At 45.9% G+C, this 17,614-nt stretch overlaps 1 protein-coding gene across 1 annotated transcript in view; it reads left to right on the forward strand.

Moving 5' to 3' along the window:
• LOC124575301 overlaps positions 1-17,283 on the forward strand; it is a 53,260-nt gene extending 35,977 nt beyond the window's left edge. Inside the window, exon 5 of the mRNA XM_047131163.1 lies at positions 14,401-17,283. Coding sequence (XP_046987119.1) covers positions 14,401-17,283 — 2,883 coding nt within the window. The remainder of the gene's footprint in view (positions 1-14,400) is intronic.
• Positions 17,284-17,614: the final 331 nt, after the last annotated feature.

Below are 17,614 nucleotides of genomic sequence, written 5' to 3' on the forward strand. Positions count from 1 at the left end.
CCGGACCCACATGTGGGGGGGGGGGGGGTAGATGGTGTAATGTAAGAGCATTCAGTGAAAGCGACGACATCCCCCCCTCCCCCCATCTGAAAAGGTAAAGCCTAACACTGTCTTCATAGTTGACTATGTGGCTGTCGAAAAGCAGGATCAAATTCGTAGATATTTCTGCTTTGGTCGTCATATGGGTGTTGACGTATTTTATCTCAGACGTATTCCAGGATCCCAGAACACTTGGTGAGGGATAATGCCAACCTCATTATAGCCTTCAAACAAGACAATCTCAATTTTACATACATTTACCAGGCTCATGTTGGGACTGACATGTCATACAATGAATTTGTAAAGATATGTGCTGATTGTTGGAATCACTCACAATCCGGTTTTCTCGTTGTTGATGAAAGGCGGAAACTGAATGATGGTAGTTATAGCCGGAACTTCCAGCAGTTTCTCCATATATAAATGTACAAAATAGCTGAGTGCGTCAGTAGATACTACACCATGGACAAATTCGCACGCTTGGCGGATGCTCAATCTGAGAGATTAGGTGTGCATATAATGCTCACGTGTATACCGATATGAAATTTAAGAATCTTGAGGCAAGACTCGGTAAGCTTGCAAGGGAATTAATGGACACTCAAACTTCTTGCACTTAACCAAAATTGGCTAGAGAATAGATTTAGCGCAATTGGAGAGAAGATAGAAGCTGAGGTGGTTGTTATTGAAGGAGGTGTAGGGAAGAACAAGAATGACAAAGCATATATAAAACCACGCGATATGAGCAGCTCTGATTAGTATGCTCCGAGATGTCGACAAAGCATAAAGTCATTCAGCCACGCAAAGCAGCTCCAGAGAAATTACGTTAGCTGAGGATGGGGCATATGGGTTGCGAGCAAACATTACGAGAAACTTTTAAACCTGTTACCGAATCTATCAGTAAGATGGCTTAGCGTGATAATGATTCAATCGCAGAATTCACCAACCAGTATTGAGCGGGTAAGACAGAACATTTGGTGTCAGTGGGGAGAGACCGTACATGCTAGGCTCAAACTGTAAGTTTATATGATAGCACGAAACGCATCGGGGATACAGAGTTTAAAAGAACACCTGGCTTAATGAATCTTATCTTCCTAAGGCCCTCAAAAACTTGAAATACTCTACCAATAATCGCAAAGTATAAGGTGAAATACTGCAATTGACTGAGCTGTATAAAATTCCTGACAGAAGACTGAGAAACCTGCAAAACTCTAAATACAGAGCCATTATACAACCTTTACTGAATGAGCATCCTAAAAGCATTGGTGAAGGTGTAGACTTTCAGCATAAAGGCGTGAGCAATCAACTCCTGCAGTATATATATTACAATGAGCCGGATGAACTAATAGACTTCGACTGTTGATGGCTTCGGCTGCTGCAGGTAGTACAGCTGATTCGAACGAGGTTCTTTCGATAATCTCTGAGCTTTGAGAGAGAGGTATTATTTAATAAGTATGGAGACGGTAGTTCGAGAATTGCACAAGCCACCACGCGAAACATATCCTCTGAGGCATGTTATGATTAAGCGGCTGGATGACTTGTGGCAGGCCAATCTTGTAGACATAAGTCAATATTCACTTGAGAATAATGGATTCAAATACATTTTAATGGTTATTGATACATACTCTAAATTCGCATGGGCATTACCTGTCAAAACTAAAACCGGTAGAGATGTTGCTGTAGTGTTTGAGCGTTTGCTGCAGACAGGATCAAATCGATGCCCAGACAATCTTGAAACCGATCATGGTGGTGAGTTTTACAATGAATATTTCAAGACTGTGATGGAGCGGTACGGGATACACGACTACTCGACGTTTACCCACCTGAAAGCTAGCTTCGTGGACAGTTTGAACAGAATGGTCAAAGCTCAAATGTGAATACCTTTTAATCTTCGCGGTTCTTACAAGTGGCTAGACATCATCCCACAAATAATTGCGCGGTATAATAGAACCAAACATAGTACAATAAAAATGAGACCGACCGATGTTCGGTATAATTCACTCATGGACAAAGTATATTTCCACATTAAATGCTGGACCCACGCAAAAAGAAGTTCAATGTAGGCGACTTAGTACATATTTCAAAATACAAGACAGCGTTCGAGAAATCGTACTTACCAAACTGGTGAGCGGAGATATTCACAGTATCCAAAGTGCACAGAACGAACCCTAGGACATATCTTAAAGGATGGCAAGGGTGAAGAAATGGCTGGATGCTTTTACACAGAAGAATTGCAGAAGAGTTCTGAAGCAGATGTATTTCTCATCGAACGCGTGATAAGACGTCGCGGGAATAGAGCGCTAGTTAAATGGTTAGTATTTCCATCATCAGAAAACAGTTCGATTGACGCTGACGAGTTAGTGTATAACAGGGAGCGTAGACCTCTGTCTCCTCGGTAGTGTACCATACATGATAGGCAGCACACCATAATATGAGGTGGAGGTGGAATTTTTGAAAAATTGCCTTTTGAATTGCACATTCCGGGGTACAACTTCTGTGGGCCTGAGACAAAGCTTCAGAAACGCCTGGCACGCGGTGGTAGCGGTATTAACCTACTAGACGAAGTCTACCTTGAACACGACCTCGCATTAGCTGCAAATAAAGATCTCCCAGCACGCCACGTTGCCGACCGAATATTAGCCGATAGAGCTAAGCAAATAAAGCGAAGAAAAGATCTCCGAATAGGTCAGCGCGTTGATGCATTCGTAGTTGATAAAACTATGCATGGAAAAATTAAGTTCGACATGCAGATGATGAGTTGCAAACAAAATATGAATGCAGCGCGAACAACTGTTGGGGCGAAGAAGAACGAACCAGGCACTTTGAAAAACTGTATTCTCACTTCGATGTGTGCAGCTAAACGTGTGTTGAAGGGGGGGGGTGGGGGGGGGGCGAAGGGGAAAGCGAAGGAGAGGAAGACGACGACTGCAATTAAACCACCTAGAGTCCTACCACTACCAAACACATCAGGTGGAATTATTCCGTTCCTCGTTCCAGACCTTTGCAGCTCTGGCGGCGGTAGGTTCACTTACAGGTGGAGCTGCAGCTGTAGCCAAAACGTCAAAAACACACAGAATGCACAGGCGCATCTAGAGGAAGCCAGAAGACATAATCTGGCCACGGAAGCAGCAGCTATCGGTAAGGGTCTCTACTGGAAACCATACAGAAAAGGACTAGGTATCTTCATAAATAAAAAAAAGTTCGTTAGTTATCCTACCTGATCGAACGCTCACGAATAAAGGTATCATTAATATTGTTAAAGAGAAACTTCACATACCTGGATTCCGTTGCGTCTTTATGCGGGATACATTACCGAAGAGTATGTGGCGGACTAATGAGTGCGGAATTGTAAATTTAGATGTTGCTGGGGGTCCAGGGATCCATTGGGAGGCGTATGTCAAGAAAAGTATAAATACAGTACAATATTTCGATTCATTTGGGGATTTACAACCGCCTGAAGATTCACAACGCTACTTCACCAGCAAAAGTTGTGTTTCCTACAATTTACGGCGATGTCAGGACTAACACATACCTGTGCGGGCATCTCCGCATTATGTTCCTCATCACAGCCATGGCAAATTAGCCTTCGCCTGCATCAGCGAACTTCTGGAATGCGCGCTATATTTAGACAGAACGGTGAGAAGTCGAATGCGCGCTTTCTCCTCTCCTTGTCAGAGCCGGTGTGCGAACATCCACACATATGAAAGAGCCATAACTGAACGCACGCCCATCATTTGAGGTTTAGATGCAATGCCATACACACTGACTTTAAAAGAGCGAGTATCAGCATTACGTGCAAATTACTTTCCGCCGATTTAAGTGCAGGGGACTGGAGTATTGCCCTGATTCGTCTGGAGGCGTATAACAGCATTCCAAATATCACGAAGAGCATCTGGAAATTGACGGTTGGAAGGAGATTCTACAAATACAACTTGGTGCCTACGATATTGATGATTTAAACGAAGTCTTAAAACAGTAAGGAAAAGGTATTGACTGCGGGCAAACATTAATATCCTTAAATCAAATACGTGCAGAGAGTGCTACGATCGACTTTAGACCGAGATTCAATAGGTCCACTGCTAGGTTTTGCAAATGATCGTGTTTTGTTGTGGGACGCCAGTAAATTTTATGCATCGGATCAAGCTGTAGATGTACTACCAGTCAGCACAATCCACGTTGAGTGCAATATTGCCACAAACTCATACCTCAACGATAAGTTGATTCATCCCTACAGTCGGTACTGGGTACAAAATAGTTCAAGCCCCCACAAACTATATATCTTCGAGTAACAGTTAAAAACATTGGATTACCTAGAACTGCGTATTGTTGACTAGAGTAATCAGCTTCTTACCTTTCGAGGAGAAGAGATCATTGTACGCTTGCACAATTATTGAAAGTATCACAACACATGGTGCAGAGTTGTGGTAACTAACCCTGAAGCAGAAAGATCGCCTGCTGGCTGTCGAGATGGATTTCTGGAGACGAAGTTGTGGATACTCCAGACTTGACCATATTAGAAATGATACGATCAGAGAGGTTATGAATGTCAAAAGCACAATCCTAGACTACATAGAAAGGAAGCGCCTACTGTGGTATGGTCACTTACAGCGTATTCCAGACAAGATGGCAAAAACGGGTATGGTAATGGACTCCACATCAAAGAAGGCGGCGCGGTAGACCTGCGAGATGTAGGAAAGACGACGTCAACGAAGCAATGGGTGCGAGAGGTCTTAATGAAGGAGACTGGATACACCGTGAACGATGGAGATTGGGATACGAGAGGGGGCGGCAGCCGTAGAAACCTTTTTCATGACTGCAGTGCCCACAGACCGTTCGGCTACTCCCCAGCAACGATTCCAATTTTATATAAAAGTTTCGTACTACTACTATCGATCTCATGCTTGGGAAGCTGGAGCGTATGAATGAAATGTGAAACTACTTCCGAACATAAAGCTTTTTGCTTGTAGTAAGCCTGACAAGCATTTGATATTGGTACTTCGTGAATTATATTTTCTCGTGTTATAAAAATGACCATTTGTGCCAAAACTGTCTCGTTTATTTGGTGTTTGTTACAATAGCTACAATATTAGACAGGCCTATTTTGTTTTATCTAGCAGACAGTGACAAAAACACGTAATCAGATTGAGAAATCACACAAGTCTTTGGTACTGTTTGTATTAACGGCTTTTTCAGTATTAGACAAAGAATTTCTTTTTTCATGTAGCAAAACATTTGACGATCTTTAAGTAAGATTCTTTCCCAGAAAGGAAACAAAGTTAGAGAGAAAAAAATGCTACGTTTAAAGACTGAAGAAATGTGTACTGTCTTGCTTGTCTCTTCTACTGGTTTCATGTATCCTATTTTTAATTTTATCTCACAAAAAAAGCGAGTTATTAGCTATAGGCAATAAAGAATGCAAATCTTCTGAAGAGTTCTTGTTCTCCCGGTTACAAAATATCCCATCCAATATTGATTGCGATTTTTTTTTCTGATGCACATAGTCTCAGTTATAGTGGGAAGGATGATAATCTTCACGTGACCGACGTTTACGTTCAGTGATTTTGCTGTTTTCTCTTCGTTTATTGCTCTCACGTCAAGTGAAAACAAAATGGATTTCTGTGGTTGGGAGCTATCAAGTGAATTAAATTAAAATACATTGACATGAGTACGGAAGGCTAAAATATGTTATTAGTTTCAGATTTTATGTTATTTCCACCTTTCTGACAGTCAAGCATCAATAGCCTTACAGAACAATCAAGTTATTTTTGTCGTTTTGCTAAGGAGATTTGGCTTTTATTAATCTTTTCCGCTGAGGGAGTCAATTGATTTGAAACGAACTGTATAATTCCACACTACTGGCTGGTTTCAACTATTTGCTGCATTTCAAAAGTCCATGTTTTCACCTTCTAGCACGTATGAAATTATGTTATAATGAAGAACCAAAGATGAAATAATACATTACTGGTACTCCAAGAAAATTTACATTCGAATCTGGACATACGAATGTGCACTTCAAGCCGAATTACGCGTTTTAGTGTGGTTCACGAAATTCCGATGCTCTTTGCGTATCCTCTGTCTTCTTTCTTTTATGACAATGTAAGATCTTTCAATGTCTTACACCTACGAAAATGCGAGCTTCCAGAATCCTAGTAGCTGCGCAAGCGCGGTGACGCCTGTTATCTGGCGCTCTCTGGCAATTACTGAGACTAACCTATTTCTAACAGGTCACGGGAAAATATTGCGAATGGTTATTTGAAAAGCGTTAGTTTCAAAGTAAGATGTACTATGTGCGAGAATTTACGATGAATTCCTTAAATCACAGAGCGTTTGACTCATTTAAAAATCAAGTCTGGTACGAACATTATGAAAAATTTCGAGCTCAGAAGATCAGTCATGTCTTTGTTAAAAATTTTACTGGCACATTTGTGGGATGTGTCTAAGTGTAACGCGTGCAAAAAAGATCAACATGATATGTGAAAGCTTAGCTTCTCTTGCAGCTTATTACTCTTAGAGACCAAGATTATATGTGAAAACTCTGCTTTTCTTGTAGTAACAATATGTATATTAATTTAAACCATTAACGTTTCCTGTCTGTGTGCATGCGCTACTTAACGGTGGTATTGCTGTCATGTCCTACGCTCGATATTCGATGTCATCGGCTGGCGAGATCACGTGACATGAGCTATCACTGGCTACAAAAGCGCATTGCAATCGATTTCAATGCTTCGGAAAGTGACATGCGGAATTTAAGTTTACACTTTCGTAATACGAAAATATGCAGCATACACGTTTCCAATTATTTTTTTTTTACTGAATGTGGTTTTCCAAAGGGGCGAGAAGTACTACACTGATGTATGAAACCATAACCATTCAAAGGAATGATAAATTTTACAGTTTCGAGGAAAAGTACCCCGTCACTTAATAAGGAAGAAGTGTATTTTCACCCGGGAGAAAGTGTAATTTTAACCGAGAAATCCGGGAATTTTTTTTCTTGTCCTCTTATACACCCTGTATTTACTCCTGTCAGCTTAACGTCCGGGAATTTGGTTATAAATAGAACGTTATTCACAAGAGACCAATCTGTGCTTACATAATGTGCTGTGTCAAATAATGCACCTTTTATACCAGGGCCGGCCAAACGCTGCACAGTGTGCGGAAGTGCTGCACGCGAGCGACAGCAACATCTGTTATTAGACATGTGTCCTAAATGAACGGAGGGGGCTCCACTTCCCTTTTTATGTGGTACAAGCCAGAGCGCAACATTCCCAGTCTCGTTTACCCCTGGTAACCGTAACCTTAACAGAGAAGTACTGAGAAATGGCAAATACTGTGAAAAATCTAATGACACGAGATCTATGTTCTCAGTCGTTTAAAAATGACTGGGAACTGCAATTCTTTTTTGTAGCCGTTGGTGAAAACTCAGTGTATGCTGTGCCGCCGAATAAAAGCGGCTAGTGTAAGTTTTCAATTGAAAGACACTACAATACATATCACAAAGACGAGTGTAGTCTACTCAACAGTGAAGAACGGCAAGCAAAATTAAATGTGCTTAAGAAAATGGATGAGACACATCAACTCTTATTTCTCATGACCAGTGATAAACGTGTTTGGATTTATTCCTTTCATAATTAAAAATTATTGTTTACTAACTGTGCATCATTGCCTCATTCTGCTCCATGTCACATTATTTTCAGGAAAGTTGGTCATTAAAGAGATTCTTCCAATGTATACTTACATTTTGGTTTGTTTTTTTTTAATGCATGAAGGGCTACGCTCAGCTGAAGTCGATAAAACGTAACATTCATCTAATTGTCGGTTATTATGCAGATTTGAGACGTAACTGATGAAAGATATAGCGATAATGGTATTGAAATAACAGGTGATCATCGAGAGGTCTGCTGTTATTCTGTTCAGAGGTCAGTGAGACAAATTATGTGGGTGTAACTGAGGGCACCGAGTATTAGTTATAGGAAACCTTGCATTAGATTAATGTTATTTTAAATCATGAATAAGGTTCTTGGGAGTCTAAGTACTCTCTTTCTTAAATACCAGATCAAAAGCATTACGCGTATTTACGTGCCGTCAGTCAAGCTGCCTTAATAAAAATCCACGGTTGTTAACTGTATTACTTGTCTTACTGAGTTAAACTGTTAACATAAAAGTAGACGTCTCAGTGAGTAGATTGTGACAGTATTTTAAATGTTTAATACGCTAAATACCTTCCCATGGTTGGCCTGCTAGCTGTGGAAAGAGCACTAGAATGCGCCGGTACAGAGTATCCCAGCAAGTGGATAAAGCGACATCTGTGCGTAGAAACATGCACTACATGAACGCTGACGGCTGCGGCGTGCACGCTGTGACCCGAAAGTTGCACATGTGCAGGAGCACCGCACGCGTGCAGAATTTATGGCCGGCCCTGTTTTATACCAATCAGTCCACGCATATCAACTGTCGTAGACTATTTTTTATTAATAACTTACTTAATAACAGAAGATCTTGTACGGTTTCACACTGCAAGAAGCCTCTTCTTTGACATGCACACTTACAGTAGAAATATTTGACGTAACATCTGAAACGCTGAGTTCTCGATAATTTGCAACTAGATGAATTAATTCTTAGCCTATTTCTTTAGAACTGTCATCAGAAACACCTCTCACCTCTAAAACGTGTCACCTCTTTAGCACACATTGCAACAAACTTCGTTGTTTTTTATTACAACCTACATTCCTGAAGGAGATGTCAGTGTGGAATTCCATTCAACTGTATTTCTTTAAATGAGTTGCTCGCGACTGGAAAAACAGAAACGTTGGTCAGATTACGCGTGACACATATTCTGTAGAATTTCTTTAGTTTACAACAAATATTTATTCCTTACTTCTCTTTTTGGACACTCCCGTTTCCTCTACGTTTACGCATTGGTTTCAGTTTTACTTGTTACTGCAAATACTTCCTCACCCTGCATGATTACAAATACACCACGAATGAGAAGCCTGTGCTGGATGTAGTTGTGCAGGGATGAAGGTACGTTTAACGTTTTTGGAGTCTAACATTACATATGACTTGTCCATGGCCTCTACGCTCGACCACTGTTGACTGGTTCGGGCAGGCTGTCCAGGTAGTCTGTGCTCGATTACTCCGTCATGCAAAACTAGCCCGCCCGAACATCAACTGCTCTACTACACTACTACACAGTTTATTGACCGACCGACAAATTTCGTAACAGTCTACACAACCCACGTCCCGACCGACTTCATGATTTCAGCGCCGCCCTGCTCCTAGAGCTGGTTATGACGTTCTGTTCTACGCGATACCGCTTAGAAGGGAACCTCCCCATCGCACCCCCCCCCCCCCCCCCAGATTTAGTTATAAGTTGGCACAGTGGATAGGCCTTGAAACACTGAACACAGATCACTCGAGAAACGAAGAAGTTGTATGGGACTATGAAAAAAAATAAGCAAAATATACAAACTGACTAGTCCATCCGCAAGATAGGCAACATAAATGATAGTGTACGCTCAGGATCGTTGTGTTCCAGTTGTTAGCGTGTGCTGCTGCGGCACAAAAGGTTCTTGGTTCAAGTCTTCCCTCGAGGGAAAATTTTACTTTATTTTCGCAAAGTTATGATCTGTCCGTTCGTTCATTGACGTTTCTGTTCACTGCAATAAGTTTAGTGTGCCCCTCCAATGGGAACCGGAAACATTTGATCGCAAGGTCATAGGTCAACCGATTCCTCCACAGGAAAACACGTCTGATATATTCTATACGATACTGGTGACTGCATGTGCGTCACATGACAGGAGTATGTTGTCGACCCACCTAACTTTTACAGTTGGCGAATGGGTAAAAAGATTCTTCTACCTTGCCCGATTTAGGTTTTCTTGTGGATGTGATAATCACTCCCAAAAAAAGTAATGAAAACATAAGAGTTTGTCACAAACTGCAACAAATGAATGCAACAGTTTCACAGTCGCTCAGTTTTCCCTGTGCTCTGTCAAAACATACGATTTTAACGTTTTCAAATTTTTCCGTGTGTAGACAGTCAAAACCTGCATATGTCCAAGCAAATCTGAACGTGTCCTGGAATTTTGTAGATCGAAATTCATTTTGTGTGAGTGCCTGAACTGAAAATAAAAAATTAAAATATTCACTCTAGGCAAGTCTTCAACCAAGGCCCTGTCGTTTCGCAGCTGCTCACGCTAACCACGAGACCACGGCGCTCCTGAGCTCACACTATCCGTGATGCTGCCTATGTTACACATGGACTACTCAGTTTGTATATTATGCCTATTTTTCCTAGTTCCACACAACTTCTTCCTATTTTCTCAATTGATCTGTGTTCAGTTTTTCAAGGTCTATCCACTGAGCCAACTTATAACTAAATCTGAGGGGGTGCGATGGGGAGGTTCCCTTGTTAGTATTCCACAGGAAAAGAATTGGGGATTCGGCTTGGCTGTTCGAACTAACAAAGTCAGAAAAAGCCGTGATAAAGCTGTAGGTAAGGAAATGGCTAATGCAATGGACCAAATGCACCTACGCTTTGTTACTTACGGAGCAGAGACCCGAAGATTTTCGGAATTATTTAAGAATGGATGAAAAATGCTTTTCGGAGCTCCTGAACGTCGTCAAACGATAGCCACATACGATTTTTAGCCACTGGCAGAATTTACGAGGACCTCAGATTCAGCGCAGTTAATCCTAAAAATTACCTAAAATGATTCTTGAAATCTGCAGGGTGATTCTTAGTTGCTTGAGGAAATATTCGTGATAAAGCAGAAGCGAAACGAAAATTATATTCATGTAAACTTTATGAATTTATGTTCGTATGTAGTAGTAATATCCCCTGTAATTTCAAGAAACTCCTTTCAGATTCGGACGACTGCAAATGGCGGCGGCGCATATTATAAATTCAGCAACATATTCATAAGAAAGGAAGCACTTAACAGTTGTTAGAAAAGTCCTTCACTTTGCTCTTCATAGCAGAACAGGCGACGATAGGTTGGATTTTTGTAACACTTCTAATAATGAACCAAGTGGATTTCATGAATGAAAGTCCGTGTACTGTCTATAATTCGGTTTTTAGTTCCTACTATCGATACGTATCTGAAACGAAATAAAAATCCAATCTGTCTCTATTTAACGTTATCTAACTTCATTTCCGGTGAGTATTGGAAATAAAACCGAGAAACAGACAGACGACTAGCCATTATTCACAAATCTGTGTGTTTTATCTTCTCTGTTTGCCACATGAAACTACTACAGATTCGTTAAAAATGAAAGAAGCACTTCATTTCTTACCCCTCTATTGCTATACTGCTCGCACGGCACGTCTCACAGACATCTGAAGACTCGAAAACTTTCCAGAAACTGTCAAAAATTTCGTCTGCCTCGCACACTGCCGTGTTAGCCACATTCGGAGTGCGCTGAACCCCGCGCGTGGTGCCGGAAAAGGAACTGTTGTGGGGCGGCTTGCAGGACAGACTACACAATTTGTACGGTGAATGGGGTCGCGGGGAGGCGGGTGCGGCTGTCTGCTAGTCTTACCTAACAAACCAACCGCAAAGAAAAATCGCTCTTTAGACCAACAAGCCTGCAGGCGTACAGTTGGTCGGTCGATCAACAAGCTACACACGCGCAATTTATCGGTCGGTGAACTGGGCATGTGTAGGATAGGGTCCTTTACTGACAGTGAGACACTGATAGTAACTGAATAAGAGAAAGAGCTCGAAAATCTAGATTTCGCAGTAGCAGACTCCGATGTCTCCTAACAGGCTTCTGACTTCAGTGTTGAAGGGTTTCAATACTATATCTTGCCAGGTATGTAGTATACCGAAGCAACATTACGACAGATCACTGGCAACACACTATGGGGAGTTACTGGCAATGCTTGAGAAAAGTTCGGTTGGGTGGCTGACCACGGTTTCTCTCGGAGGTTTGCTTGTAACCTCAGAATCGTTCCTTTAAACTACTATGAAACTATCGAGTGAGGTAACGCAGTGGTTAGCACACTTGACTCACATTCGGCAGGTTGACAGTGCAAACCTGCGTCCGGCCATTTAGGTATAGGATTTCCGTGATTTCCCTAAATTGCGTACTGAAAATGTCGGGATGGTTCCTGTGAAAGGGGACGGCCGGCTTCCTAGTCCACCCTTCCATAGTCCGAGCTTGTGCTCGGTCTCTAATGTCCGCATCTCGTGGTCGTGCGGTATCGTTCTCGCTTCTCACGCCCGGGTTCCCGGGTTCGATTCCCGGCGGGGTCAGGGTTTTTCTCTGCCTCGTGATGACTGGGTGTTGTGTGATGTCCTTAGGTTAGTTAGGTTTAAGTAGTTCTAAGTTTTAGGGGACTGATGACCATAGATATTAAGTCCCATAGTGCTCAGAGCCATTTTTCGGTCTCTAATGGCCTCGCTGTCGACAGCACGTTAAACTCTAACCCACACCCCCACCTACGAAATTGGAATTAATTTGGTCCAGATATAGGGAACCACAATTTGTCCACGAAATTGGTGTCACTAAGAACCTGTGCTCCGTACTTGGGGAACAATTGTCCACTTTTCAACCGGAAGTAATTGAAATTAGCACCAGAACGAAAAGATTTATCCAGCTGCGCTGGCTATCATCAAAGACCAGGCAAAGGAAACAGACAGCTCAGCGTCGGAAAGCAGCAAATACGGATTTGTCATCAGTTTAGGGTCTAAACGAACAATCTTTGAGTATACAAGGCTCCTGCACATACACACTAATTTATCGGATGACAGAATGACCAAATTGGTCGCAGCCTACACACGTCCGAACCGACTGTACTCGGCGATTATAGTGCCGCCCTGTTTGTTTTATCTTCAGTTCACTGCGTTTTTGTTCTAAGAGATCCGGCCTGGTTTTTCATAAAAAAAATAACGGGGTTTGCAATGGCTGTTTTAAAGGTAAGAAGGGAAAAATGCAGAAAGAAAGCTGTGGGCGAAGAAGTGGCCAATGCAAGGGAAGAAATACACCCATGTTCAGGCTGAGAGCTTATAATTTTCCTGATTATTTTAGAAGGGTGAATAATGCATTTCGAAGCTGCTGGACATCATAAAACGTTTGTTAAAGGAAAAATAATGCAGTCCTGAGAGAGGTGCTAAACTTCGAGGAGAGACTGTTAGCTGTATTACGATTTCTCGCCACTGGCGGCAGACCTAAGATTCAGTACTCTCATACCGCTACAATTATTAACTAAAATTATTCGGGAAACGTGCAACGAGATTTATAGCTGACAGAGGTAATAAATCATGATAAAATAAATAAAACAAAAGACGTTCACGAAAACGTTATTAATTTACTTACGGATGTAGTACAAACGATGACCTGCAAATTTCAGAATCTCATTTCATATTTGAACAAGAAGGACTACACATGAAGGCGGCGCGCATCATCTAGTAAATACATCTGCTACATCTACATCCGTACAGATACATAAGAAATAAAACATTTTGTGACTTAAAATTGTTGGGTTGGGTCGTTTGGGGGAAGAGACCAAACAGGGAAGTCATCGGTCTCATCGGATTAGCGAAGGACGAGGAAGGAAGTCGGCCGTGCCCTTTCAAAGGAACCATCCCGGAATTTGCCTGGAGCGATTTAGTGAAATCACGGAAAACCTAAATCAGGATGGCCGGACGTGGGATTAAACCGTCGTCCTCCCGAATGCGAGTCCAGTGTGCTAACCCCTGCGCCAACTCGCTTGGCGTTAGAATTGTAATAAATAAGCAAATAAAAATTAAAGATCCCACACTTTGGACTACAGGGAAATTAAAATCTAAGAACAGAAATAAAGAAGATAGACAGACTTAATCACGTGTTGCACATAAAGAAACCACTATGGATTCCTTAGAAAATGAAAAAGTGCATCATTTCTTGCATCTCTATTGTTATACTCCTCGCACGATGTGTCGCGAAAACATATGCAGTCATTGAATTTCACTAAAAACTTTGTCCTTAAAGTTTCGTCCGCCACTGACGTCGAAATGAATATTAGAACAGTATTTAATTCCGAGAGATTTGTAAGAACAGGAGTTCTACTCATGCGGTTGGCACGATCGCGCTACACGACAATTTCTTGGTTCGGTTGTCGACTGGTCGGACGCGCCCGACATCCCAACAGTAAAAGTTCGTCGGTCGGTCAGTCAAAACACTGACACTGCCAATTTGTCAGACGGTCAGTTGGTGGGGCGCCACAAGAGGCGCTGTGATCGAGTCACGTGATCTGCCTGACGGCTGCAACAGATGACACCAACAGCTGAGTGTTATTCGTCTTACTTGATTAGAGAAGTACAGATCGAAATATTACGGCGTTGTTTTGTTGGTGAGCGGAGTTTTGTGTTGCTGCTGTTGGAGGAGACTTCCTGCCGCCTGCGTGCGAGAGGAGGAGACTTCCTGCCGCCTGCGTGCGAGAGGAGGAGACTTCCTGCCGCCTGCGTGCGAGAGGAGGAGAGTTCCTGCCGCCTGCGTGCGAGAGGAGGAGAGTTCCTGCCGCCTGCGTGCGAGAGGAGGAGAGTTCCTGCCGCCTGCGTGCGAGAGGAGGAGAGTTCCTGCCGCCTGCGTGCGAGAGGAGGAGAGTTCCTGCCGCCTGCGTGCGAGAGGAGGAGAGTTCCTGCCGCCTGCGTGCGAGAGGAGGAGAGTTCCTGCCGCCTGCGTGCGAGAGGAGGAGAGTTCCTGCCGCCTGCGTGCGAGAGGAGGAGAGTTCCTGCCGCCTGCGTGCGAGAGGAGGAGAGTTCCTGCCGCCTGCGTGCGAGAGGAGGAGAGTTCCTGCCGCCTGCGTGCGAGAGGAGGAGAGTTCCTGCCGCCTGCGTGCGAGAGGAGGAGAGTTCCTGCCGCCTGCGTGCGAGAGGAGGAGAGTTCCTGCCGCCTGCGTGCGAGAGGAGGAGAGTTCCTGCCGCCTGCGTGCGAGAGGAGGAGACTTCCTGCCGCCTGCGTGCGAGAGGAGGAGACTTCCTGCCGCCTGCGTGCGAGAGGAGGAGACTTCCTGCCGCCTGCGTGCGAGAGGAGGAGACTTCCTGCCGCCTGCGTGCGAGAGGAGGAGACTTCCTGCCGCCTGCGTGCGAGAGGAGGCGACTTCCTGCCGCCTGCGTGCGAGAGGAGGCGACTTCCTGCCGCCTGCGTGCGAGAGGAGGAGACTTCCTGCCGCCTGCGTGCGAGAGGAGGAGACTTCCTGCCGCCTGCGTGCGAGAGGAGGAGACTTCCTGCCGCCTGCGTGCGAGAGGAGGAGACTTCCTGCCGCCTGCGTGCGAGAGGAGGAGAGTTCCTGCCGCCTGCGTGCGAGAGGAGGAGAGTTCCTGCCGCCTGCGTGCGAGAGGAGGAGAGTTCCTGCCGCCTGCGTGCGAGAGGAGGAGAGTTCCTGCCGCCTGCGTGCGAGAGGAGGAGAGTTCCTGCCGCCTGCGTGCGAGAGGAGGAGAGTTCCTGCCGCCTGCGTGCGAGAGGAGGAGAGTTCCTGCCGCCTGCGTGCGAGAGGAGGAGAGTTCCTGCCGCCTGCGTGCGAGAGGAGGAGAGTTCCTGCCGCCTGCGTGCGAGAGGAGGAGAGTTCCTGCCGCCTGCGTGCGAGAGGAGGAGAGTTCCTGCCGCCTGCGTGCGAGAGGAGGAGAGTTCCTGCCGCCTGCGTGCGAGAGGAGGAGAGTTCCTGCCGCCTGCGTGCGAGAGGAGGAGAGTTCCTGCCGCCTGCGTGCGAGAGGAGGAGAGTTCCTGCCGCCTGCGTGCGAGAGGAGGAGAGTTCCTGCCGCCTGCGTGCGAGAGGAGGAGAGTTCCTGCCGCCTGCGTGCGAGAGGAGGAGAGTTCCTGCCGCCTGCGTGCGAGAGGAGGAGAGTTCCTGCCGCCTGCGTGCGAGAGGAGGAGAGTTCCTGCCGCCTGCGTGCGAGAGGAGGAGAGTTCCTGCCGCCTGCGTGCGAGAGGAGGAGAGTTCCTGCCGCCTGCGTGCGAGAGGAGGAGAGTTCCTGCCGCCTGCGTGCGAGAGGAGGAGAGTTCCTGCCGCCTGCGTGCGAGAGGAGGAGAGTTCCTGCCGCCTGCGTGCGAGAGGAGGAGAGTTCCTGCCGCCTGCGTGCGAGAGGAGGAGAGTTCCTGCCGCCTGCGTGCGAGAGGAGGAGAGTTCCTGCCGCCTGCGTGCGAGAGGAGGAGAGTTCCTGCCGCCTGCGTGCGAGAGGAGGAGAGTTCCTGCCGCCTGCGTGCGAGAGGAGGAGAGTTCCTGCCGCCTGCGTGCGAGAGGAGGAGAGTTCCTGCCGCCTGCGTGCGAGAGGAGGAGAGTTCCTGCCGCCTGCGTGCGAGAGGAGGAGAGTTCCTGCCGCCTGCGTGCGAGAGGAGGAGAGTTCCTGCCGCCTGCGTGCGAGAGGAGGAGAGTTCCTGCCGCCTGCGTGCGAGAGGAGGAGAGTTCCTGCCGCCTGCGTGCGAGAGGAGGAGAGTTCCTGCCGCCTGCGTGCGAGAGGAGGAGAGTTCCTGCCGCCTGCGTGCGAGAGGAGGAGAGTTCCTGCCGCCTGCGTGCGAGAGGAGGAGAGTTCCTGCCGCCTGCGTGCGAGAGGAGGAGAGTTCCTGCCGCCTGCGTGCGAGAGGAGGAGAGTTCCTGCCGCCTGCGTGCGAGAGGAGGAGAGTTCCTGCCGCCTGCGTGCGAGAGGAGGAGAGTTCCTGCCGCCTGCGTGCGAGAGGAGGAGAGTTCCTGCCGCCTGCGTGCGAGAGGAGGAGAGTTCCTGCCGCCTGCGTGCGAGAGGAGGAGAGTTCCTGCCGCCTGCGTGCGAGAGGAGGAGAGTTCCTGCCGCCTGCGTGCGAGAGGAGGAGAGTTCCTGCCGCCTGCGTGCGAGAGGAGGAGAGTTCCTGCCGCCTGCGTGCGAGAGGAGGAGAGTTCCTGCCGCCTGCGTGCGAGAGGAGGAGAGTTCCTGCCGCCTGCGTGCGAGAGGAGGAGAGTTCCTGCCGCCTGCGTGCGAGAGGAGGAGAGTTCCTGCCGCCTGCGTGCGAGAGGAGGAGAGTTCCTGCCGCCTGCGTGCGAGAGGAGGAGAGTTCCTGCCGCCTGCGTGCGAGAGGAGGAGAGTTCCTGCCGCCTGCGTGCGAGAGGAGGAGAGTTCCTGCCGCCTGCGTGCGAGAGGAGGAGAGTTCCTGCCGCCTGCGTGCGAGAGGAGGAGAGTTCCTGCCGCCTGCGTGCGAGAGGAGGAGAGTTCTTTGCCGTTTGCGTGCGAGAGGAGAGTTTTTGGTGTTCGCGTGCGAGAGGGGACGACTTTTGCATCAAGTGAACAGCCATGGTAAGTGAACTCTGATATTTCTTGTAAACTGTATTTTGCAGTAACGTTAAGTTTTAAGAAAGTGACAGTGTTCCTGTTTTAGTTGATGTAACACATGTTATGCAGGTAAAAATAAAAATGGCCGATATTAAGATATCTTTCACTCATTGAACCGGCCCTCTGATACAACTTGTCTAATAGCTTGCTCATTGTGAATATTTTTTTTTACAATAAACATCAGACATATTACATTATTATTTTGCCTGTTTCGACTCAATAGATGGTGGATTTTTGTCAGCAGTGGCTGCGCTGTATTTTTGCATTAGAGGTTTTCCTTCTATCATATGACTTCAGAT

Source organism: Schistocerca americana, unplaced genomic scaffold (genome assembly GCF_021461395.2).
Source record: "Schistocerca americana isolate TAMUIC-IGC-003095 unplaced genomic scaffold, iqSchAmer2.1 HiC_scaffold_23, whole genome shotgun sequence".
Lineage (NCBI taxonomy): Eukaryota > Metazoa > Arthropoda > Insecta > Orthoptera > Acrididae > Schistocerca > Schistocerca americana.